The 25,993-nt window shown below is 33.3% G+C and overlaps 1 protein-coding gene across 1 annotated transcript; it reads right to left on the bottom strand.

The window, feature by feature from the left end:
• Positions 1-563: 563 nt before the first annotated feature.
• On the bottom strand, positions 564-12,326 carry LOC109095067 (deoxynucleoside triphosphate triphosphohydrolase SAMHD1-like). The gene is made up of 13 exons (XM_042717194.1): positions 12,216-12,326; positions 6,406-6,447; positions 6,241-6,254; positions 5,899-6,045; positions 5,725-5,819; positions 4,624-4,747; positions 4,187-4,278; positions 4,017-4,108; positions 1,954-2,093; positions 1,671-1,742; positions 1,469-1,570; positions 1,207-1,375; positions 564-1,104 (listed from the first exon to the last, which is right to left on the bottom strand). The coding sequence occupies exons 4-13, from the start codon at positions 6,022-6,024 to the stop codon at positions 1,088-1,090; spliced, it is 1,029 nt and encodes a 342-aa protein (XP_042573128.1). The 5' UTR covers positions 6,025-6,045; positions 6,241-6,254; positions 6,406-6,447; positions 12,216-12,326; the 3' UTR covers positions 564-1,087.
• Between the last annotated feature and the right edge of the window lie 13,667 nt (positions 12,327-25,993).

Below are 25,993 nucleotides of genomic sequence, written 5' to 3'. Positions count from 1 at the left end.
AGTCAGATTTTGAACTCTGAACAGTTCCATAATTGATGATTATCATCACCAATATGCTGTATAACAACCAATACCTGATCATATTTTTTCTGGGTTTGTTGAGTTATAACAAACATGTTTCAAAAACACATGGTTATAACGTCCAAAAAAATAATAATAATCTAAGACATAAATCAAGGGTCAAGAGCCCAACTAAAGCAAACACTGATCTCTAACATGGTTACTTCAAATGAAACAATAAATCAACATCTAAACCTTAGTTAATTCTCAATAAGATCTTCTGTAGACGTCTGACAGAAATAAAGTCAGTCTGGTTATTAATAAGTGGAGCTGGTGATGCTGTTTGTTAACAGCAGCTGTTCATCACTAAAGCTCAATCAGCACTTAATTAATCACTTGATTACATAATTGTAAAGTTTTAAAACTTACATGGTTTAAGTAAAGGCAATCTGTTTACTCAAACGGTTTGAGTTACTGTGACTTGTCAGGTTTTACAGTGTGTGCTTAAAACTTACATGGTTTAAGACCCCATTAAGAGAAAAAACAGACAATAAAACACAGTGTTGGAATAAAATGTAAGTTTTATTAATGAAGCAATGTAAAACCATCCAAAATTGTAATGTCTCAATGAAGGTCCACATTTAAAAAAAAGATACAAATAATTTTGTAAAACTTTTAAAATTATATTTTCATATTATTATTTGATTACACACATTGCAATGATGATAAATTAAACTAATGTAATGATAAAACCCATTTTAAAACCCCAAGATATATATAGAGAGAGAGGGAGAGAGAGAGAGAGAGAAAAGCTGCTACTTCACAATTTCACTTTACTTTAATATTGTCTTAATGTTATGTAAATCACATAAATAGTCTGAATCCATTTGATTGGTCCCATGCAAAACCACAAAAAGCACAAAACCCAAAACTGAACTGTAATTTAGATATAGTAAATCACCCTCTAGCTAGATATATAGTTGCCCTAGATATTTTGTTTAGACTCACACAATCTATATGCTTTTAAGAGCAGATAAAAGAATCGTTTGGTGACTCTTATGTTCTGTTTTCAGCATTTCTTGGTGGTTCAATATGCTCCTTCTCCTGCAATATAACAACTAGTTTATAAATGACAATTGACATACACAAACTTAAGAATATGAATGCACCAATAATGTATTAGCTTGTTAGCACAATAAGTGTTACCTGAGTCATCATCATCTAAAACAGGCCCGAAGTCAATGAAGGTGCCTTTATTGTTTGTGCACCATTTATGAAAGTGTTGCTCGGCTTTCCTCTGAACCCTCTGATCCATGTCTGTACAGTAAACTCTCACAAGCCTCTCACAAATCTTTACTGGCTTCAGACTGGACACCTGCAGGGAGAAGAGTAAAAACACAATCCATTTACGATCTCTCATCATGACATGAAAACTGTCTGATAAAGATTCCTACAGATGAATGTGTACCTGATACGACTGAATACTGAAGGCTGTGTTCAGGTCCCTCTTGTTGTAGAAATAGACGTTGTCAAGGGGGTTTCCTCCTTTCCCAAAACCCATCTTAAGATCCTGAAAGAGAAGCCAAATTAAACCATGAGGAAGAAGAGATCCAGAAAATGATTATTTATTATTTAATTAAAATTTTATATACACATTTTTTAATACATACATAAATTTGGAAGTGCTGTGCATTCAGGTTGTTGTTCCTGCACATGTCTCTCCAGCTGTCCTTCACATGATTCTAAGGAATTTGGAACGGTACATTAAAAATACAAGTTGATTTTAAACATCATAATATTGACACAAAGGAAAAGATAAAGTATGCTAAATTAAATGATAAAAGATAAAGTAAAAAGTAAAATGGTTAAAGTAAATTATATAGATTCTTAACAGTTTTTGTACAATATCTGTATTTGGAGAGTTTTACGACATTGTACTGAATCTTCAGATACCTGAGTCCATTGAGCCGGTTCCTTCAGTCGGGCCTCTCCCACAAACTTTGGCAGACGCCTGTGGACAATGTCCTCTAGGATGCCTCGAGCCTCATTCAAGTCAGGTTCAGGAGAATGCAGGATTTTGTTAAAGATGTGATCTAGTTGAAGGCCGAGAGTTTGTCATTTGTACTGATAGAGGGTACAACAGGGCTAAAAATGCATCTGAGCACATTTGATTTTATGGTCCTCTGAACCACTAGATGATACAAAAACTTACAGCAGCACTTATTTCCTAAACATCTGTGTGTCACTGGACACATGGGAATTTGGCTGATCCATGACACGATTGCAGGCAGCAGTGCAAAGCTGATTCTAGGCTAATTTGATATATTCAGTGTATTTATTTATTTATTTATTTATTTATTTATTTTGTGTATTTTATAGATTCGTGTAGTAAATCAGAATCAAAAAATGACAGAAAATATATTTAAGATAAAGAGCTTTTAAATAATTTTCAGATGTGTTCAAGATACTTAGATCAACAGCTAATATGGTATTTGGGAAAAAAAAAAATGTCTCTACTAGTAATTAACATAATAAATACTGGCTAACCTTTCCATTTGTTGACACCACATACACTGTAAAATCAAACAGTTTACCTTACTTAGATTGAATTAGTTATCTTTACTTAGTTGTTATACTTACTAGGTTTTATTAAGTTTCAGCTACTTTCAAGGCAAATAAAACAATTTACTTACTGTTTTGAGTGACACTTACTTAAAATATTCAAGTAGTCACAAAGGAACCAATGACATTAATAAACCAGTGAGAGGCAGCAGTGCACTAATATGTTGCTAATTTCCGGGTTTTTTTTTTTTAGTTCACCATTATAGTGATTAGCATTCCCTCTGGTTGGGCACTTGAAACTTTATTTATGTTACTATAATTTTCTCTCTATTAATGGAGAAATGCATCATGAAATCAGAGTTATTTGATTTCAATGAAAAGTAATAAATAAGTTGCTTTTATAAAATGACCTATTTTTTAGTTAAAGCATTTTTTTGTGTGCGTTTAATAATGACCTTTTTGAGATTTTATTTTTCATAAATACCTTGAAATGCTTTTTATATAATCCATAAATAGTGTGTGGTACTATGCTGAAGTCACACACAGACTTAAACATTCATCACGTGAATCACAACGATGGTAACAATTAAATTTAACTTATTTTCATTAATTGTAACAATAGCCATTTTATTTGCTCTTTTTGTTGTGCTACTACTGACACAAGACAGCAAATAAAATTGGCAAATAAAAACAACAACTTTAAAACAAAGTAACTACATAATTTATTCTGCGCAATGCATTCTGGGAGTCAGTGAGTAGCTATACGAAGTCATGAGTAAACCTAAATGAAAGGTTCAAGTACCCCCTACAGTTCTTTTTTAGTTACTAGAACTCTTGTGTAAGGTTAACTATACTAACTAAGCATTTGTCAGTACAATATACTATTCCTATTTCACTTTACTTAGTTTTTTTCAAGGCAATCGGTTTGCATGCTTTTTTTTAAGTAAGCCCAACTTATTAGATTTTACAGTGTGGTTAGATTTAGATGGTAAATATAATTTAATAAGTTTATGTCCACCTTGGAAATAATCACCATTTTTATAATGAAACTATCATATTAAAAAAATATGAGATTAATCAATGTATCAAGCTAACATATTAGTCATTACTGGGCTACAGTTTTTGTAGTAAAGATTCTGAATGTTCATACACTTTATAATTAAAATAAATGTTAAAATAACTGTTATCAAAATAAACTGAAATAAAATAAACTTGGCTAAAGTCATTATTTTAAACAAGTACTTTGAACTGTTATATTATGTAAAACACTGATTTTAGGGAAAGTATTTGTATCAGTTCTGGGTGCCTTCTGCCCGATGCTGGAGAAAGCTTTGGTGTCCTCAGTTAAAGCAGAAAGAAAATCAAAACACCTCACAGAAGAATAAAGGAACTTTAAGTGACACAAAGAGCTGAAAGAGAGACGCAACAATATTTTAGGTGCACTCCATTCTGACCTGTGAGTTTGGTGTAGTGTTCAATGTCTAAGTTTTCCACATTTACAAGTAAGTCTGGAAACCTTTGAGCAGCCCTCAAGGCCTCTGCAATCCTAATACAAAAAGAAAAACTCATGTTCTGCTTGACAAATTGAATAATGTTAAAATACAAGATGGCAGATAAAACTCACTTTTCTTCAATGATATAGCATATCTTGTGCTTGTAGGCCTTACGATGCAGTGTGTATCGGGTGTGAAACATGTCATAAACATTATCTGCCACCTGTGAGAGAAACAAACGCTGAATTTGAACACAGACTACCCCACAAAAGCTGTTTATGATTAAGAAGACAATATAACATGAACAATATTATCATTGTGTTGTCTGAATTTTCATTTAATACTTGCGATATATTTCTTTACTGTACATTTTACAGTATATTCACAGAGAAAGCAGTTATTTTAAATTCTAAAAACATTTCACAATATTACGTTTTTTTACTGCATTTTTAAATCATAAACAAACCTTAAGAGACTTCTTTCAAAAATAACAATTATTTTAAAGTTTTGACTGGTGTTGCATTTGTTTTAAAAAAATTTTTACCTATTGTTATGTAGGGAATCATACCTTGTCTCTGAAGCAGATGTGTTGTTCCCTGTTCTCTTCACCTCTGTTCACGTCACACACTCGTACAAACTCAAGCAGGCGTTCATAGTCAAAGTTCTTTGGAATGCCAAGCATATGACAGTCTCTGTATAAAAAAAAAAAAAAAAAAAAAAAAAAAAAAAAATTCAACAAATAATCACCACATCAGTTGTTTTTGAAGCTTACGGTACATTTATTTAATTCACAAATATTAGTTCCTTGTTTGTTTCAGAATTGATGAAATTTGCAACATTTGCACTGTTATTGAACTGATCTGAATGAAGACACTATTGTCTACTGCAGAGCTGCTTTACAGCTGAAATTGAAGTCTTTCATAATTAATGAATTTTACAACATTAACACATTTCCCTGTTTATTAATGTGAAGCTGTACTGCATTCAAAATATTATAATTAGTCATAATGTGGGCTGTCTGCGGGCAAGCCATCTGAAGCTAAGGCTATTGTGTATAAAGGCATTTCACAAACACTATGTTATATATTGTAAGCGTTGATACATTTACATTACATTTAGTCATTTAGCAGACGCTTTTATCCAAAGCGACTTACAAATGAGGACAATGGAAGCAATCAAAAACAACAAAAGACCAATGATATATAAGTGCTATAACAAGTCTCAGTTAGCTTAAACACAGTACACGTAGCAAGGGCTTTTAAATAATATAATAAATAAAAAGAAAACAGATAGAATAGAAAAAGAATAGCGCAAGCTATAGTGTTAGAGGTCTTTTTTATAATTGTATAATAAATGAAAAGAAAATAGATAGAATACAAAAAGATTAGAAAGGTAGTTAGATTTTTTTTTTTTTTTATAGAATAAGAATAGTGAGTGCAAAAGTTAAAGGGTCAAATAAAGATGGAAGAGATGTGTTTTAAGCCGATTCTTGAAGATGGCTAAGGACTCAGCTGCTCGGATTGAGTTGGGCAGGTCATTCCACCAGGAGGGAACATTTAATTTAAAGTTGATACAGTGATAGAGCAAGACATATATAGACATATAACTACACAATTATAAATGTTAATAATAAACAGTATTAGCATTTTTAAAATGCTATTATATTCACCGTGCAATATAGTCCCACTTGCGGACATCAACACCATTCAATTGATTTACCACAATCTCATACAGGAAAGGTTTGTTTGTGGATCTCTCTTCATGCTGAAAGATTGAAAATATGAACTTAAACACTGTATTATATTGTTAATTTGCAGTAATGAGAGACAATAGGAGCTTTAACCTGACTCTCTGAAGCCTGCACCCCCTTGATTAATTCCTTAATAAAGGGAAGGTCTTCATCTGGATTCAGTTTATTTATTCTCATCTGCTCTATCAGACCATTGTTATTCACAATATACTGAAGCATCTGAACCGAGGCATCCTCATGCTATGAGAATCAGAACAATCAGACAAACATATGCAGATTAATAATTTTTTTTCACATATTACATTCATTTAGGCCTAAGTATACCTAGTATGTAACACACAATTTAAAAATTCATTTGAATTGTTAAACACACACAGATATAGATATATATATAGATAGATAGATAGATAGATAGATTTAAGTTGTGATGCTTACCCTCCACTGGTCTTCTAACAAAGAGAGATAGGAGTTAAATAAATTAACATTAATAATTTCAAAATAATACTCAAAAACATACACTAATTAATATTTTCCTCTCTACACACTGCTAAATATACTGGAATTAATTGCATGAGTTAAGTAGAAAATTCTGACACTTACTGTTGAACTTGTCCTCAAACACATGAGAGAATGGACCATGCCCTTAAAGAAACAATAATAACAGTTATAGTTATATATATATATATATATATATATATATATATATATATATATATATATATATATATATATATATATATATATATAGTAAAATGTATTACACAGCCAAAATTAAATACTTTCTGTAAATAACTTATTATAAAACACAGAAAAATAAAAATATTGCTCACTCAATGTGACTTTGAGCTATCTTTTTGCACTGATTCAGTTAAGTTGTATTTACTTGAAATATAAAGTATTTCAACTTGACAAATTTAGTTATGAACTTATAAAGTGTAGCTGGAATAACTTTATGAAAATATGGTGAAGTAAGATTTCAATAGTAATGTTTATGTTAATTTCACTGAATATTTGTAAATAATTATTTTAATAATTAGTTATTTAGTTTATTTATTCATTTATCAATTGTAAATAATTCATTATTTTACTTTAAGTTTACTAACTCAAAAAGTGAAGTTAAAGAAACTCATGATTTTTGAGGAAGCTTATTTTGGCAATATACAGATGGTAGACAACCAAAATGGGTACTACGGCCGCGCGCGTTTCCTAATGAATAATAGTTAAGCTTGAAATAGGCAACATCACGAATATGAAAACGTTTGGATTTCTCCCGAATGAGAGCCCAACATTACCTTATGGCTCGCTTTAAATTATTATTCATTTTTTTTTTTTTTTTTTTGTTTATAGCTAAGCCTATATTATTATATACTGCAATTTTATTTATCCATTAGAATTATAGATTTGTAATTATTGTTTTGTTCTGATAAATTTGTTAAATTTAAAGGATTTGTTGTAAAGTGAAGGGAACTAAAAATATCCTGTTGGCACATTATAACATTATTAGGCCAGCCGTTATTATTTCTGAATGTAATAAAATGCAACTTATACATGACTTATATATTTTTTTCCTCTCACAAACTTAATTTATTTTTTAGCCTGTTTTAAAAAATAAATAAATAAATAAAATAACATGCAGCAAATGAAAATAGGTGATTAATCGGTTAAAATTTGTTACTGTGAGGTAATTATAATTATTATATACTTAGGAACAGAGTCTGGGCCTAATCTAGGCTATCCAGGGTTTTTTATTGTTTTTTTATTTTCATTGCATCTGAAAATGACTTTGTGCAGCACATTTACTTCACACGCTCAACCTGCCTCGCGCATTGCTCGGCTGTGGACGATTTAAAAATGTTTGATATAAAGGTTTATGTCCCATTTTATACAGGAATTGTTCATTTAAAAAAAAAAAATCGAATTATATTGTTAGTTCTAATTATATTGTTAACACAAGTTCACAAGTTCATTTAGACTATTTAACATGCACTGTGACATTTGACCCTTTTTAACTTATAAACTCCTTGAGATTTTAAAGTCAGTTTAATAGTATTGAAGTTCAAGTTTTTTAAAAAAAGGTTTTAAATGCTTAAATTATTTCTATGAATTAATAATATGTTATCAGATTTTAATTGCTTAAATTATTTCTATGAATTAATAATATGTTATCATGTTTATTCTTGTAGAAAATAAGTGTTTATTCTTTAAGAAAATTAGGGAAAAAATAATGGACGATCCAAATATTATTCATATTTGTTTTGCCTCGCCTATTTATGTAGGCTACAATTATTATAAAAAAAAAACAAAAAACAAAAAAAAAAAACAATGTAATTAAAAGTGCCATCGGCCTGAGTAAATTTTACCATTGTAGAATTGTGACTTTAAAGGTTAGTGATTTAGGAGGTGAAAATACTGTGAAATTACAAATGTTATGGGATTTTAAAGCATAACAACTGAAGGTCTGTGAAACGTTAGCCAATAAAGCATTTTTTTTTTTAAAAATGGCACTTAAAGTTTTTGAACTAAAATATTATTTCAACCATATAGCCTGTGAATAAATAAAATGCATACTTTTCAATGAAAGAACACTGAGAGTTTGCTTCTGGTGTTTGGATTTGTACTTCAATATAATGAGCTCCAAGTTTAGGAACAGCCAACACGGTTTTTTTTATTTCTCTCTCTCTCTCTCTGTCTCTGTCTCTCTCTCTCTCTCTCTCTCTTTCTCTCTCTATTTAACAGCATTAACTTACAATGAAATACATCTTCCTTAAGGTAGACTGAATGTTTTTCTGTATTGCTAAATGTTGGGCTCATGATCAGTAAGTTGTATTCGCTCAAACTGATATAGTTAAATCAAAACTTGTGGACTTTGAAGCTGGGTGCAGTTAGCGCGAGTCACTCGCTGTGAAGCGGAGCAGCTGATGGAGGACTCCGCTTGGTCTTAAAGCCTTCTGCAAACGCTGCGTTCACAAATAACAATGATTTTCATAAAATAATGATTAATTATCAATTGATAATTTGTTATTATTATGGTCTTGTGAAAACAATAATATGGGCTGCGGGAAAATAATGAATAAAAAGAGTAGGGCTGCTGTGAGTGCAGGCATGTTTCAGCACAGTAACATGACAACACACCGTTCCTCACAGCCAACAAACAGACCAAGTTCAGTTCAGCTGGAGGGGGTTGGGGTTTTGGGGTAGTTCTGTATAGCTTGTGGGGGTTGATATAAATGTGTGAATCTCTTGGTCTTTCATATGGACAGTGTCTTATGAGGGTATCAAACTTGCAGAACAGGTTTAGATAGGACTCGTTTTAGGGCAACTTTGAAGAAAGGTTTTGATCCACTTCAAATGTTGACTAATGTATAGTGCAATATAGTTTATTAGTTATTATAACTTCAGAGGAAGTTGCCTTAACTCAAAAAAAATTAATAAATTCGCAAACTGTTGCGTTAATTTTATTTTGTTTCGTCTAAATATTATTTTTTTTTGTTTTTTTTATTTTAATTATTTTTTTTTTTAGCCTTTTCATAACCAATATATTGAACCATCTCTTTATGTTTTTCTAAATCCCAAACAGAGTCCAAACATCAGTATGAGCCGTCTATGATGTTTTATAGGCTTTTTTAGATTTGGGAATACACATGCGCAGGGTGCGATTTGTGAAAAAAAACAGAGGGGGGATGCTTTTGAAAATTTTTATGAAATGTTTTTAATACGACGGAAATTGTATTTAGTGTGATCTCAGTTTAATAAAAACATTGTAAGCCTACATTAAGCCTATTAATTGTAATGATTTAATGTCCACGGTTATTCAAACAACAAATTACATAAAGCGAGCAAAGAACACAACGGAGCTTTTTGAAACTCTAAATCAGTTAAACCATTGCGTCGCAAAATGATTCACTGTTTCGAAGCACTCCAATCGGATCGCGTATCGCGAATCATTTGATTCAGTTCTGGACGTCAGAGCGTGTATCGCGCATAGACAGTAAGGTATCGCGAATCATTTGATTCAGATCGGGACGTCAGAGCGTGTATCGCGAATCATTTGATTCAGATCGGGACTTCAAAACATGTATCGCGAATCATTTGATTCAGATCGGGACTTCAAAGCGTGTATCACGAATCATTTGATTCAGATCGGGACGTCAGAGCGGGTTTGCATAATGTTTTTATCCCCACCGGGGGATAAAAGTTATTCAGCAGAGGCAGGGTTGCATAGACCAGAGGGGGGGAAATCCCCCCCATCCCCCCCCGGCAAATCGCACCCTGCACATGCATTACAGACATGACAAAAAAACATTTTGGAGTTTTTGGAGACATTATTATTTATTTGTTTATTTATTTATTTATTTTATTATTTTTTTTGTAGCCTATTTACAATGCACAAACCAGAAGCAACAATATCTGCAGAGAAGGGTTGGCCATTCTCAAAAAAATATATCAATTTTATTTCAATTTTTGTTTTTGTGTTTCAGAGGAAAAATCAGTGTTAAGGTATCTCTCCATTACAGACCGTTCTGAAAGAAGAATGTATGCAAACGCATATAAAATGCTTTAAAAACTTTAACAGAGATGTCTAGAGGCTATTTAATAGGTCTGCTTCCCACGTAAGATTTTTCTAGTTACTAGTCGTTCATTTGTCATTATTCAACTAATCAGGTTTATATTACATTTACATCTATAATCCATAATGAGCCTTAATATATTCTGCGCTCAAGCACATGCATTAAGTTTGCCCCAAAGCACAGGCAGAAGTAGCCTAATAATTGTAAAAAAAAATGAGACATTTTAATTATTTATTAATAAACAAATGTTTTCTTGTCGGCTGCAAGATGAATTTCACAGTGCTGACTCGCTCCACATGAAAGCGCCTTTAAAGGGAAATACAACGTTCACAGATTACATAATGCTTTCGTTCTGAATTGATTCAATTAAAAGACATTTCAAGCATTCTGTAGATATATTTCTCATGTATGTGAGACACCACAATTTTAAGTTTATTCATTATCAGGAAAAAAATTCCAGTGATCTAGAGGGCGCCTCCCTGTCCTGCATGCGCATTAATAATTTTCACACAAACACTTGAATATGAATAATTATTCACATTTTGCATATGCATTACAACGTAAATTATTTTTTACATGCAATTATCCAAAATAAAACCAAACAAGATTTGTAATGAAGGTAAAACAAATAAGAATAAATGCTGCCACATCAGCATCACTCGCGCCGCGCAAATCTTGCACGCAGACATTTTACACACCTGCATTTAAATGCGGCTGCAATTAATTTTTTTTTTAACTTAAATTCTATGTAAGCAAGTAACAGCGGCTCCCTTTAAAATCACTGAAGTTGTCTATTAATGAAGCTCTTTTTTACATCATTTGCACTTTGGTGATTATAATGAGAGAACTTGAGTGTAATCGTGAGGATGTTTTATTAATCAGTCCATTCTTTAGATTTTCAGTGATTTAGCTTAATTGTGCAGGTTTAATATATTCGTTTCTTGTTTTAATTAGGCCTAAATAATGGGAGCAAAATTATGCAGTGCCTCATGTTTTACTAAAATAAAGGACATAATTTATAAACCATGCAACAATTTCTTAATCAGTGTACAGACATATTTTTCACAAGAAGTTGATCCGTCAAAATAAAGGATGGGTAACGAATAACAAAAATGCATGTTGTTTTATTAAAGGAATTTTAAAATATAAATTAAAATATAGGCCTAATATATGAGAATATTGACATTTTGCATATAAATCCATGTAGCTTAGCTCACTAAAATAGGCTACCACTTTTAATGCTACGATGCAAAGTAAACCACAATTTATTTTGAATAATATAACACATAATTCATATTATATAAATAATACTGCACACCTATTAAATGTGTCAAATCTAAAATATGGTGTAATACTGTGTAGTTAAGAGAAAATATAAGCACAGGCTCAGGCACAGGCTTGACATTTATCCTGCTTGAATTCATTCTTAGAAATGCACATAACTTCATAATTACCAAACTTTCATCTGTGAATATTAAATATTTTAACTATAGTGTTTTTCTTTCATTTTCCATGACTGCAGCCGTCAAATGTAACACATCAGAGAGGCAAAACTGACGTCTATTTGCGAAAATGTGCTTTGATGCGCTTGTTTGAAAACTTGTGATTAAAGCGCCACTCAGCGGTCAAAAGCTGCTAATGCACTTTACAGACGCCGCGGCGGCGGTAGAAGCAACGTTTTGGATGTCCACCTACTGTATTTTAAAATTCAAAGCAATGAAGTCTTTTAGCAGGTTTGGTTTGTATTTATTTGCTATGTAGAATGTATTCCTGTACAGCTTAAAATAATTTAAATTAATTTATCTGTTTACATTTGTGCAAATGTTCTTTCATGGCACTCACCCAAATTATAGCACAGAGCAGCAATTTGGACACACAGGCGGTCTTCATCTGTAATTCCGAGACCCGACTGTTCCTTTTGTAGAACACTGACAAGACGGCCAGCTAGATATGCCATCCTTCAACACAAAAAAAAGATACAAGGTTACTTCAAGGAAAGCATCATTTATTTGACAAAATTATTTAGAATTTAGAATGATAACTTCCTGTAGTAAAGCTTTCTCTCTCTCTCTCTCTCTCTCTCTATATATATATATATATATACTGGCTGCAAACATTTGTGATTTTAGGTTTACCATTCTCTTTTCTTCATTTGTTCATTGTTACATTGTGTTTCTGTTCTGTGGCTTAGATTTGCATTTCAGCCAACATTTTATACATGTGGGTAAGGCCTCTGACTGTGCATTAGTTTCATCCTTGGCAACTTGACTAAGACAACTGAAACAATTCGATAAGGTCCGTGTACGGTCCATGTACTTTTTCGTTCATTCATTATTCTATTTTGGAATGAAAGATGAAATTTAAAAAAGGGTGCAGCTTGTTTTTTTGTTTAAAAATAAAAAAAGCAGAAATGGCTGTATTTTGTTTTCCAAATGTATTGTTGTCATCAAATAATAGTATTAGAAAATTGGATGAAAAAAACAAAAAAAAGGTCAGTGTATGGTCCGTGTACGTTTTGATCATTTCATTTCCTATTTAGAATGCAACAACGAAAAATGGAAAAATGGCTCGTTTATTCGTTTTTCCGTTTAGTTTAACAAACGGAAAATGAGATTTTGGCTCGATTTCTCATTTTTCGTTTGAGGTTCACAAATCGGTTTATGGCTTCAATATTTAATTCGACCTTGTGGGCGGCGCTGAAATGCTGCTTTAATCTGATTGGTCGAATAGCTCCACCTTCAGCAAGGTCTTTTCATTCTTTCATGCAGAATAAGAGTCAGTACTATAATGTCTGAAACCACCACTCACTGTTAATTAGCATAATAATTGAATCAGATGTTGTTGGGCACATAATTTGCGCTGCTGTGACTTGCAAGTGACCCTTTTAAATTATTTCTACACTGTAAAAAATGATTCACTTTATTTACTCAATAAAATTGTTTAAAATTTTACATCCAATATTATTAATTAAATTTAACACATTAGAATTGATTAGAAATAATCAAATTAGATGCTTACAAGCAACCATTCAAAATGAGTAGAAGAACATGAAAAAATTAAGTAAAATTTACACAAAAATATTGATTTCATTGAGAGAAAAAAAAAATAGTAAAAAAATAGTAAAAGAAAAAAAAACAACAACAAAAAACACTATGCTAAAGAATGCTATGTTATACATGTCAGGCCAGTAGTTGGCGATCATGAAACACCCTTCGAAAACATTATATGCATGCACATGATGTCAGCCTTTTTACAAATTCACATTTTTGTTGCTTATATAGATATGATACAGGCATCATGTTCAAAAGCTTGTGTCTTAAGGCCCCCAAAACAGAGTTATTGAAGACACCTAAAGTTCACAAACAGAATCACTGAAGGAGAAAAGGCTAAATGTATAGGGTTACCATTATAGTGGTCAGTGTTTGCTTTAGTTGGGCTCTTGACCCTTGACTTTTTAATATTACATTTTGTATGGTTTTTGTAACTGAATTATTACAGCTAGACATGCTAAGAGTAAAGAGGATCAGGTGGTGTTGGTTATGATTTTACATAATCATTGTTTGGCCTGAGTGTTAAAAATAGAGCTTGTTCGGAGTTAAATTAGCATTCAATATTGCAGCCCCTGTAATTCAACAATAGAATACCCAAAAATTTTCTGTAAAATCCAGAGTTTAAGAATTCTGATTAAGAAAAAAATTGTAGTGTGAGAGGGAAGACTTATTTTAGGCACACAGTGACATCAAGAACCAGCGTATGAATCTCAAGAATGGTGACAAACAGCATATTCAGATTAACAGATGAACTGTAAGCATCACAAAACAAGCTACTAAAAATTGAGTTTTGATTGGTGGCACCCAGAATGCAGCGCAACATGCTTTTTGATGGCCACCATTGTTGAGGTTCCCAGCCTGATTCTTGATGTCTGTGTGCCTAAATGAAAAAAAAAATCTTTTTTTTTAATGTTGTGATCAGAAGTGCTTCTAAGAATCTCTCTGATTATGCTGAAAATACCAGACCTTACACTGTTCAGCCAAGACACAACCAACTCAGAAATCTAGATCAAATGATGTCAAAACAACCAACACCACCTGATTTTATTCTTCTTTGGCTTGTCTAACTGCTGTATTATAATTAAAGCAACCAAAAAAATTGTTTAAAAATTTAAGGGTCAAGAGCTCAACTAAAGCAAACACTGACCACCGTAATGGTAACCAAAATGTAGATTATTCTACTTCAGTGATTCTGTTTGTTAACATCAGGTGTCTTCAATAACTCTGTTTTGGGGGCTTGAAAACATAAGCTTGTGAACACAATGCCTGTATCATCTCCATGTAAGCAACAAAAACATGAATTTGTGAATTACATTTTTGCGCTGTGTTTCTTAATCACCAACTACTGGCCTGGTATGCATAACATAGTATTCATTAGCATAGTGTTTTGTTTTTCTTTCTCAAAGAATTATTATTTTTTTTTTAAACTTTACTTATTTTTTTTGTGCTATTTGACTCATTTTGAATGGTTAATTTCTAAACATGTCATTTTGATTAATTCTAATGAATTCTTATGTGTTAAATTTAATTAATAATATTGCTTGTAATCTGTTGCCACAATTTTATTAAGTAAATATAGTGTATTGTTTTTTTAACAGTGTACACCAACTACGCACACATTTCCTATCATGTATGCCTATGAAAGACGATCGAACCAATCAGAGTAGGTATGGGGAGGGTTAAAATGTGCAAACGCCGCCTCTATATGCAGGCTGCAGCCAGGTGCTTCTCGTCTTTTTGTCCAACAAAACCAATATTTTTGTATACATTTTACTTATTTTTTCATGTTATTTTACTCATTTTGAATGATTGCTTGTAAGTATCTCATTTGATTAATTCTAATTAATTCTAATGTGTTAAATTTAATTAATATTGCTTGTAATCTGTTGCCACAATTTTATTGAGTAAATATAGAGTATCACTTTTTACAGTGTAGGTTTGGTTTGGCTTCAATATTTGTCCCACTGATAAATACAGTGCAAATAGTTCTGTCTCCTTGGATAAAAGTGAAGTGGAAATAAAAATAAAAAATAGACTGAACAGATCCATGATAAGGCACTAGGTAGGTGTGTGTGACATTAATAAATAATTGTGAAAATTAATAAAGTTAAATTTATTAAATAAATTAATAATATTAGTTTTATTACATACTAAATTGGTTGATGTTTCTCTTCTTAGTCTTCTTTGTTGGGTTTGAGAAAGCCAACATATATTTAAAAATTATTATTATTTATTATGAGAGTAATTGACACCGACTAGAACTTTAATGTTTCACCAAATTCAGCTCAGACCTTCAGACTTGTCTGACTCGTTGCTGTATAACAGGTCAGACTTACCTTTCCAAAAAATCCTAGTGACTTTCGTTATCTGAGCAATGAAGGCCTTAATGTCCACTAGAGGGGGCGACAGGATTTTTGTTTACATCAGTTTAAATGACAAATAAATACATGAATTTCATGTGTACTGCCATGAATATGCCATATCTGTGTCCAAGAATAAACTTCACACTTCAAGCTGTACAACTACTTAAAACTTCCCATTCTGGCTTTTTCAACCTACCTCCAAATTTCTTTTAAGATATTGTTTATTCACACTGGTTTATGCATTTAATGTTTGTCGATCTGGAACTTTTATTTTTCATGAGCTGTATATTTTAAATGATGTACTAGGTTTACTCAGTGTTGATAAATCACATGCACTGAATGTAAATGCTAATGTCAGGACTCTCAGTCCTCCTCTTTACTCCTGCAAAGTTTAGCTTTCCAAATAAACACACCTAAACTAAGCAAGGTCTTTAGGATCAGGATGTCCAAGCAAGTGTGTTGGAGCTGAACTCTGCAGAACATGGTTCTCCAGGTTCAGGACTGGGTTTTAAATCTAGAAAATGAATTTGCACAGTTGGGTGTCTGCATGCAGAGGCGTTTGTATTCAGGGCTCATATCTGCTTGTCTGTGAATAGAATGCTTTATTAATAATTTGTTTACTGAGTTTGGCCTTTTTAAAACACCGTTTTAATGCATGAAGCCACGTACTTTCACGTTAAGCGCTTTAGAATGTCCCAGTTATTCATTTGTGAATTCGACTGGTCCAAAAGATTAAACTTGCAGCAGCTAACATCTCGTGATACAATAAATCAGACATAGTGAGTCAAGTTAACAATAAACATCTGTGCATTACAATGAAGGATTTGTAAAACTGCACAGCGTTTTTAGCTTTTTAAACAACATACTCCGTCATACAACAGCTATGCACACATTTCCTATCACGATCGTCTTTCATGTATGTCTATAAAAGATGATCGACCCAATCAGAGTAGCTATGCAGGCTGCAGCCGGGTGTACTTGGAACAATGAATGAGTGTCTAATGCTTTTAATTGGTTTCAGGTCAGTTTTATAATGTTGGTTAATTTTTTTTTTTTAATTAATTGAATGAACTGAGAATGATACTTCATTGCTTCTAATTGATTTAGTATGCCAAACCCTGCCTAATAACACAAAATAAGGACTATAAATTAATAAAACACAAATTTTACATAACCTTCAAATGTAATGGTATTTAATTATTTGTATATTTCATTTAAAATATTACACTTTCATGAAGGCCATAAAACACTTTTATTATGGCCTCCTAATAATCCCCAACCACTTGATTGGTTCTATCTCTCTCTCTCCTCTCCACCTGTAGCGGATGTGTGGTGAGCGAACTGGCGCCGTTGTCCTGTGGCTGCCGTCGCATCATCCAAGTGGATGCTGCACACTGGTGGTGGTTGAGGAGAGATTGATTGTAACATGACTGTAAAGCACTATATAAATGCATCATTCATGAAAACATTTGCAATTGGTTTGTAAAAGATGCAATTATACATTTTTGGAGAAGCACCCGGCTGCAGCCTGCAGATCGAGGCGGGGCTGCACCTGGGGTGGGGTTTGTCTTTCATAGACATACATGATAAGAAATGTGTGTGTAGTTGGTGTAGGACAGAGTATGTTGTTTAAAAAGCTAAAAACGCTATGCAGTTTTATAAAGCCTTCATTATAATGCACAGAAGAAAAAAAAACATTAGTCTAACTCTCCATGTCTGTGAAATTATTGTTTTGTTAAATTAAGCTGATTTTTAGGCTAACAGATGAACAACCAGCTACATTTAGTAAATTAATTGGGTTTATTATCCACAATGGGAGGATCAGGCCTTTAGAAAGAAAAATTATGAATTATGAATTAAATAATTTTTGAAAATTGTATTATTTCATATCATCAGAGTATGATAAAGGAAATGAAAAGGATGTATCAGTATTGTTTTAATGTATATAACATGACATATTGTTACATATAATAATCTGTAATACAGTTGATAAAATGACACTGCAATAATGTGTCTGTGTGCCATTTCAATTTTTATGAAACTTGACTTTTTTTTTTTTACTATATTGCAATTTTCCTCCCCTTTATTTCAGGAAAATATGCTGCTCCTCATTATTTTAAAGTGAAGAAATCGAGAAACCACCTGTTTTTCGTTTGTCGTTTCAAACCAAAAACAAAGAAACGGTAAAAAAAGAGCCGTTCTCCCATTTTTTGGTTCTGAATCCAAAAACGAAAAATGACAAAACCAAAATCAAATAACGGTCCGATTTTGGTTTTTTGAAATTCCTTTTTCCATTTTTTCGTTTGAAGGTCTACATTGAAATACAGACAGGTTGGCGGTCCGGTCCGTGTATCTTTTGGTCATTGGATTTTTTGTTTAATATTGAAAGTAGAAAAACGAGAAACGGCTCCTTTTTCGTTTTTAAATTTTTTGCAAAAAAAGAAAAACAAGAATTAATTTGTAGTTTTTTCTTTCAGGGGTAGAAAAATGAATAAACAGCTTGAATATTCGATTTCTACACGTGGGTGGGAATTAAACGCCCCTTTCTGCTGATTGGTCAGACAAAAAAAAAAAAAAAAAAAAAAAAAAAAAGATCAAACTGTCATCAGTTCTTCTGCTGCAGTTTCCTCGCGGCAGAATACTAGTCCTCTGCTGCTGCTGGGGGGGATTTCATAACCTACCATATTTTTCCAAACTGTAAAGTCACTTTTTATCATGATATATACTGTGATTTATTCTAAAATGACTTAAATAATGCATTTAACGTCAAATAACCTTAATGTATACTTTTAAAAATAGGCGCATCAAGCAGCCTACTAGCTGTCTATTGGTTCATGTTTTGCGCTAAAGCTGTGGATTCTGTTGTTTTCTTTATTTTTCATTCGGGACGACATTTTGTAGTCATTTTGAATGTACACAAATAAAAATATACATTTTACCAAATGACTATAAATGACAACTTATTAAATTATTTCCCCTCTTCAGGAACAAAATCCAGGTGAACATCAACTAATTCTCAATATTAATTAAATAAACTGTTTAGATTGCTGCATATTTCCTGTGCACTTCAATACTGGTCTGTGCTTGACAGTAGTCGCGTTTTTCTGTTTTTATTTAACTAGGGTAACTAGTCAGATGTTGTTCTAAAGGCTTATTAGGTCTACTTCTTCTTTTTTCCGAAACAGACACACAAAAATGTCCTGCTCGCACTTACCCATTTAATGGCAGAGAACGGTGACTTTCACTTTTCATTCTTTAAGCAGATGCAAATCTGTCATAAAATAATATGCATCTCATGGCGTATGCTATATTCCAAACGTTCTGAAGGTATACAGTAGGTTTTGGTGAGAAACAAACAAATGGCAATTAATTACATTTATGTAAATCTTGTGTTAACTTCCTGTGTGTGCGAGTGCACAAGTGTCAGACTAAATCAGACTACAGTTACTTTTTTATAGATTACATATTATTCACACAATAGAAATAAATGATTCATCGTTTTCACACAATAGAAATAAATCTCTTTTTTTTTTTTTTTTTTTTAAATGTTCCTTTCTAAAAATAGTCTACCGCTTATATACACTCGGAAAAGTCTTCCAGTTTTGTGGACATTCACAGTTTTATCAGTCATTAATCCGGTGGCTATACAGCATTTGACCAATGGGTTTACAAAAATAATTTCAGGTTTAAGAAGTGTTTTCAACATTGCATCAGCTACTGATGAACGCATTATTTTTTATTTAAATGATCACTCAGTAGGTTAACCATGTATTATTATGTATTATTGAAAGGCTTTTGTCTTTCAAAACTCATTAAAATGCACAAATTCTCATTATTTCTTATTTGCAGACATTCTCAAACTCTTTGTCCTCTGAACCTCTTTCACCTAACATATATTTACTTAAAGGGGTGGTCAATCAGCAATTCTGTAAAAGACAAGACATCTCCCTTGCATTAAACTTTGAGCATCGTAAAACTTTGCAGATGTTTTTTTATGCTCAAACAGCAACATTACACACTAAAGTTAAAAAAAGTGAAATCATAATCAGTGATCCTTTAATTACCCTCTGACATAGATGAATGGTCATATGGCACAAACAAATGAAGGTAAACATAGTATATTTCATATTTTTTAGTAAGTGTATGATTTATTTTAATTTTAAATTTTTATGATTTAATTACTTTTCAGCCTTTCATTAAACTCTACCCCCAAACCTCTACCCACCCCCCCCCCCCCCGCAGTTCCTTTACGAACCCCAATTTGGGGAACCCTGACGTAAATATAAATGGTTAATGCACTTCATGTTGTTAATTACAATGAAAGGAATATATTTTTCTCACTATTTGTATTTTTACATTATTATGGTACAAGATTATCCTGTTTAAAATCATGTGATAAACGAGTTAGGTCAAAAGTAATCAAAAAGTAATCTGACTATATTACCTAAAACGTGAAATGTAGTGGATTAGTTACTGACTACATTTTTTGTCATGTAATTTGGAATCAGTAACGGATTACAATTTGTAAGTAATCTACCCAGCTCTGAATATACCCAAGTCAAAGCATTATTCTTTTCCTTTTTGTATTAGTGTTTCAAATATTTATTTTGAAATAATTAATAATATTTATAATAATAATAATTAATTACTTAATAAAACAAACAAACTTACTGGGGGACCAGGGTAGGATATAGCCTGCCCTGGCATGCCCAGCTGATGCAAAGCATAGAATTTATATCTTCACAGAAGAAAGCCCTAGGCTCTGCCACAGAACAGGTTGTGTCGAGCCATTCATTTGTCTGGTTGTTTTTGATGAGAAAAAGATTAAATGTAGTTGCAATAAAAAAGTTTAAAGAATCTGTGCACAACTGCTGCTGCAGCAGAGGACTAGTATTCTGCCGCGCGGAACTGCAGAAGGACCTGATGCACAGCATGGTTTGATCTTTTTTTTTGTCTGACCAATCAGCAGAAAGGGGAGTTTTAATTCCCGCCCACGTGTAGAAATCGAATATTCAAGCTGTTTATTCATTTTACTAACCCTGAACGAAAAACTAAATATTAAGCCGAATTCTTGTTTTTCGTTTTTTGCAAAAAATTAAAAAACGAAAAAGGAGCTGTTTTTCATTTTTCTACTTACAAAATTAAACAAAAAAAAAAAATCGAATGACCAAAAGATACACGGACCGATAGCCACGTGACCCGAAAGTAATAGTAAATATGGCCTATCAAAATAAAAGCCAAGCTTTTAGAACGGTCATAATATGCAGAGTTGTTTGGCTCAATACAGTTGGTAATATAGGTTAACCTAAGAACTTATTGTGTGTGCAGAGTTTGTTACTTTTAGCGCTATATTATATAATTAAATTTTATATTTAATGTGGTTTTCCATCGTAATGGATAACTGCTCCCCCTTTCTACCAGCAGGTGGCAGTATTTAAATGACTGACTGTATGGTGTCTTTGTAACTGTTTTAAATCAAGATTACTGATACAGATGTATTTATTGTTGTTCATTTATGTTGTTTTTGATTTTATTTGCCTAGTTATCATCATCATCATTCACCCAGCCCAGAGTTAAAACCTGCTTCTTGTTTTAACCTGATTATAACACTGCTATCAGCTTCTTATAGCAGCTCAGACAACAAACTCACATCAGACATGTCCTAATCCTAATGTAGGCCATCTGGCCAAAAGAATGATTTACCATTGTGCTATATACTGTGTGAATCTTTCTTCTCTATACACATTCCAGTTTGTATAACATACAAAACTCCGATTGTGTCATGCAAGTGAAGAGAATCCATACAAGTCTTGTAACTTTATATAGCACATACATGCTGTTCAAGGGCATTGCATGTACAATCAATGGCTGCAGAACATTTGTTAAGCCCTAAGGTAAGAACATTTTACAAGGTCCTCAAAAAGAAACCAAAAAAACATAATTACATTACTAAAAACAGCCTGTCAACGCTGATTACATCAGCAATAACTGCAACAAAACGTTTCCAGTAACTTTTGATACGTCCTGCTTATTGACTTGGACGAATCTTTGCCCATTCCTCTGTACAGAACAGCTCTTGGATGTTGGTGGGTTTCCTCACATGAGCTGCAAACGTGATTTGTGAAAGCACAGTTTGTTAATGAAAATAATGGGAAGTGTTTTAATTACAGAACATAAATCAATATCTCCATGACAGTAGCTCGCACAAAGCAGAGACACAGTGCGACACCTACTGGTGTCTGTAATCGTTTTGAACTGCCCTTGATTTTAAACTTTGTTGGATTATTAACGTTACATGGAGGGAGAAGGGTATAACTGCAGCCTGGAGATCTCCAAATGGGGGCGGGAACTCCAAAACTGGTGTGGAGCTCCAAAATAGGGCGTGGCTTCCTCCCATTGACAGACAGGCACATGACACGCAACGCGCAATTTTTCCCCCCAATGAACTTAAGTGCAAACGCCGCCCCCATAACTGATTCTAAAGATTTTATTGGTTGTGTCAATTAAAGTGTTGTCTTCCTACACTATGAGATATGAGATCATTCCATAACTCCCCAACTGGACCTCGCCGGACAATGGCACCTTTTTTTAGTTTACACCCAGCGTCACTACCCCGTTTCTACCCCTGCAAATTTCGAGCCCCAAGATGCCCCCGTTGCTGAGAAAAAAGCGTTAGAGCTGCGCTGGGACAGCTCGCGGGAGACCTCGTGGGTGATTCACGTTTAGATCATTAAGCAGAGGTTCAAAACTCCAGTCCGAACATCACTGGCCACAAGCTTTGGGGTTGCTCTCACAGAGAATATTTATTTTATATAGCATATTTTATTTTATGAAAATAAAATGAACTAGAAACAATGTTTTAATTTATAAAAATTTTATTTTGAAAATGTAAGTCAATAACAATTGGCTGGAGCCAGAGCCAATGGTGAAAGTCTTTGCGCGAGGAGACCCCACCCCATTTTTGGAGGTTCTGCCCAATTTTGGAGTTTCCCGCCCCCATTTGGAGATCTCTCCAGGCTGCCAGTTATAGCCCCTTCTCAGATAGGGACTTATTATTTTGATGGCGGAATCCCCAATCTCCCTCATTATTAGTAACGTTATTAGGCCTACGCATGATGTCACGTGGGAATTCACGTTGAATCGCTGTCAGTTTCGCTGTCCATTACGGTGGAAACCACATTAAATATAAATTTAATTATATAATATAGCACTAACAGTAACAACTCTGCACACACAATAAGTTCTTAGGTTAACCTACATTACCAACTGTATTGAGCCAAACAATGCGCTCATTAAAAACGTGACTGGTGATGTCCTGGATAGGCACGATATTAAATAGCTGTAATAAACTACTGTTGCTAACATATTTAATTCCGGTCCAGGTTTATATAAGGCTATTTTATTGATTAAATTTTTCTTCTTCTAACGTTACTCTGGTATAACGTTAGCGCTGCATATTATGACCGTTCTAAAAGCTTGGCTTTTATTCTGATAGGCCATATTTACTATTACTTCCGGGTCACGTGGCTACAACCTGTCTGTATTTCAATGTAGATCTTCAAACGAAAGCAAAAAATGGAAAAAGGAATTTTCAAAAAACCAAAATCGGACCGTTATTTGATTTTTGGTTTTTTTTGTCATTTTTTTTTTCGTTTTTTTTGGATTCAGAACCAAAAAACGGGAGAAAGGCTCTTTCTTTTTTTTTTTACCGTTTCTTTGTTTTTTGGTTTGAAACGACAAACGAAAAACAGGTGGTTTCTCGTTATTTTGTTTTGTGTTTCAAACGAAAAAACAAACTATTTTAACGCATAATTAAACACGTCGCGTTCGTATTCTGGGCTCATATCTGCTTGTCCTGTGAATAGAATGCTTTTATTCATAAATTTGGTTTTACTGACTTTGGTCTTTTTAAAACACCGTTTTAACGCATTAAGTCACGTACTTTCACGTTAAGTGTTTTAGAATGTCCCAATGATTTATTTGTGGAATTCGAACTGGTCCAGAAGATTAAACTTGCAGCAGCTAACATCTCGCGATTCAATAAATCAGGGACATAGTGAGTCAAGTTAACAATAACAACTGCATTATAATGAAGGCTTTGTAAAACTGCACAGTGTTTTTTAGCTTTTTAAACAACATACTCCCATTCTACACTAACTAACGTATGTCTATGTAAGACGATCGAAACCAACAAAAACCATCAATCAGAGTAGGTATGGGGCGGGGCGACATATGCAGCCCCGCCCCAGATGCAGCCCCGCCTCGATCTGCAGGCTGCAGCCGGGTGTACTTGCATTTTTGGACTGTTTTGTTGCATTTACGCTGATTTTACCAGCAGGTGCCACAGCCAGAGGTGTTTCCAAATCTTTGAAAGAGTGAATCATTCTTACAGGCAATTGGTTACATTATTTCAAAGTTTGGACAAGCTTAATTTCCCCCATCATCCTTAATTTGGTACTAGTTTGATGTCATTATGCTGGACACAAGACAGGCAAGAACCAATGAGTTCTTATGTTACAGATTTCAGACACCGCCTACTCTCATTCATATTTGATCAGATATAAAGAAAAAAAAAATCTGTCCTGTTCATCATTGATGACAGAACGGAGTGTTTATGATAGAATTTTTTTATTTTTGTTTTTTTTTTTTTTGGATCATTTATTGGATGAAACTCCCCATCGCCCCCCTTCATTTTTTTTTTTTTTTTTTTTTTTTTTTTTTTTGGCGAACGAGGTGAAATTTTTCTTTTTTTTTTTTTTTGTTTTTTTTTTTTTTTTTTTGTTTTTTTTTTTGTTGTTGTTTTTTTTTTTTTAAATAGGCTACCCAATGAGTTTTTCGAAGCGAGTGTGGGTGGCGCCAGGATAAAAAACACCAGATATGCTCCTCCCCGCTGTGTTGATTGTGGTCTGAGTCTCTGAAACTGGGGATAGTGTCGATGATCTTCACCAGCGGGGGGGGTGCAGCTTATTGACCATGAAGGGGTCGTTGAAAACCTACAGGACGCAAAAGACAACTTATTGGTATTAAAATCTGAATTGAGTTAATTACTGCATAATGCGCACCAAGTATGTCAGAACAAACAGGCGAAACAAAAATCAATGTTTATAGAAAAGTATAATAAACGAGCAATCTAAACTGTTAGGGGCACACAAGAATGAGGTAACTGATTATAGGTTTTTTTTTTTTTTTTTTTTTTTTCTTTAGAGATGAAGATAGGTAAGAAAAGTCAGCCATCCACACACTTTTTAATCGCCACTTTCTAAGAGGTCTGTGTTTGAAGAAGTATGTTGAAAGAATAGCAAAATTATTTGAATTATGTTTACACATCTTGCGTTGCTACCATTAGATAATCACTGTAATTACATTTACTTGATGTTTATGCATTTAGCAGACGCTTTTTATCCAAAACTTACAGTGCATTCGGACTATCATTTTTTTCTGTTTTACCTAACATGTCTTCCTGGAATTGAACCCCACAACCTATGTGCTGCTAAGGTGCATGCTCTACCCACTGAAGCCACAGGACCACAAGTTTGGAATATAAAGTAATATAAGTATATAAGTGTTCATTCCTGGAAATGAGCTCGACCAGTAATATTGACTGATTCAGAAATGCACCTCTATTATTAACAGCCATGACATGAATTGTTATGGTTTCTATCATTTCCCATAATGATGGTTCAAAAAAAAACAAAAAAAAAAAATTTTACTTGAAATGATATTTTAAAGTTATTGGTTGCATTCCTTCATTGCCAAGTATCACCTTCCGGCTCTGTAGGGAAAAAAAAGATAGATTATGATTATTATTTTTTCAAACTCAGTTTTGCTTGTGTTTGAATCCCCTAACTTAAAACTGATTCCGTTTTGTTTCATCAGCTTCAAATCAATCATTAGTATTAAGACTCTCAAAAAATAATTTTGTTACATCACGTCACTGACTGAGAAACTGAGGGACAGTATATTGGGAACAGAGCACTTTGGGCCTTAATAAGGAATTGACTTTAACTCTGTTGTCACTGAAATGAGTATTCATCATGAAAGTGAAGTGACGAAAGTGACGTGACAGTCAGCCAAGTTATGGTGACGCCCTACGCCAAATTCGTGCCGTGCTCCTTGCATTTAACCCATCCGGTAGTGCACGACACACAGAGGCAGTGAACACAACACACACGTCAACACTGTGAACACACACCCGAGCAGCACTTGG

Source organism: Cyprinus carpio, chromosome B1 (genome assembly GCF_018340385.1).
Source record: "Cyprinus carpio isolate SPL01 chromosome B1, ASM1834038v1, whole genome shotgun sequence".
Taxonomy (NCBI): domain Eukaryota; kingdom Metazoa; phylum Chordata; class Actinopteri; order Cypriniformes; family Cyprinidae; genus Cyprinus; species Cyprinus carpio.
Note: the sequence above shows the minus strand (reverse complement) of the source record. Positions and strands in the feature narration are given on the sequence as shown.

What these genes read in the sequence shown, in the direction of transcription:
- LOC109095067 (XM_042717194.1), bottom strand. Translation starts at nt 6,024, where the DNA reads ATGCTTCAGTATATTGTGAATAACAATGGTCTGATAGAGCAGATGAGA. An exon ending in AACCGGCTCAATGGACTCAG is followed by an intron (nt 1,743 to 1,953) that starts GTATCTGAAGAT and finishes CAAATTCCTTAG; the next exon opens with AATCATGTGAAGGACAGCTG. An exon ending in TCAGTATTCAGTCGTATCAG is followed by an intron (nt 1,376 to 1,468) that starts GTACACATTCAT and finishes TTCTCCCTGCAG; the next exon opens with GTGTCCAGTCTGAAGCCAGT.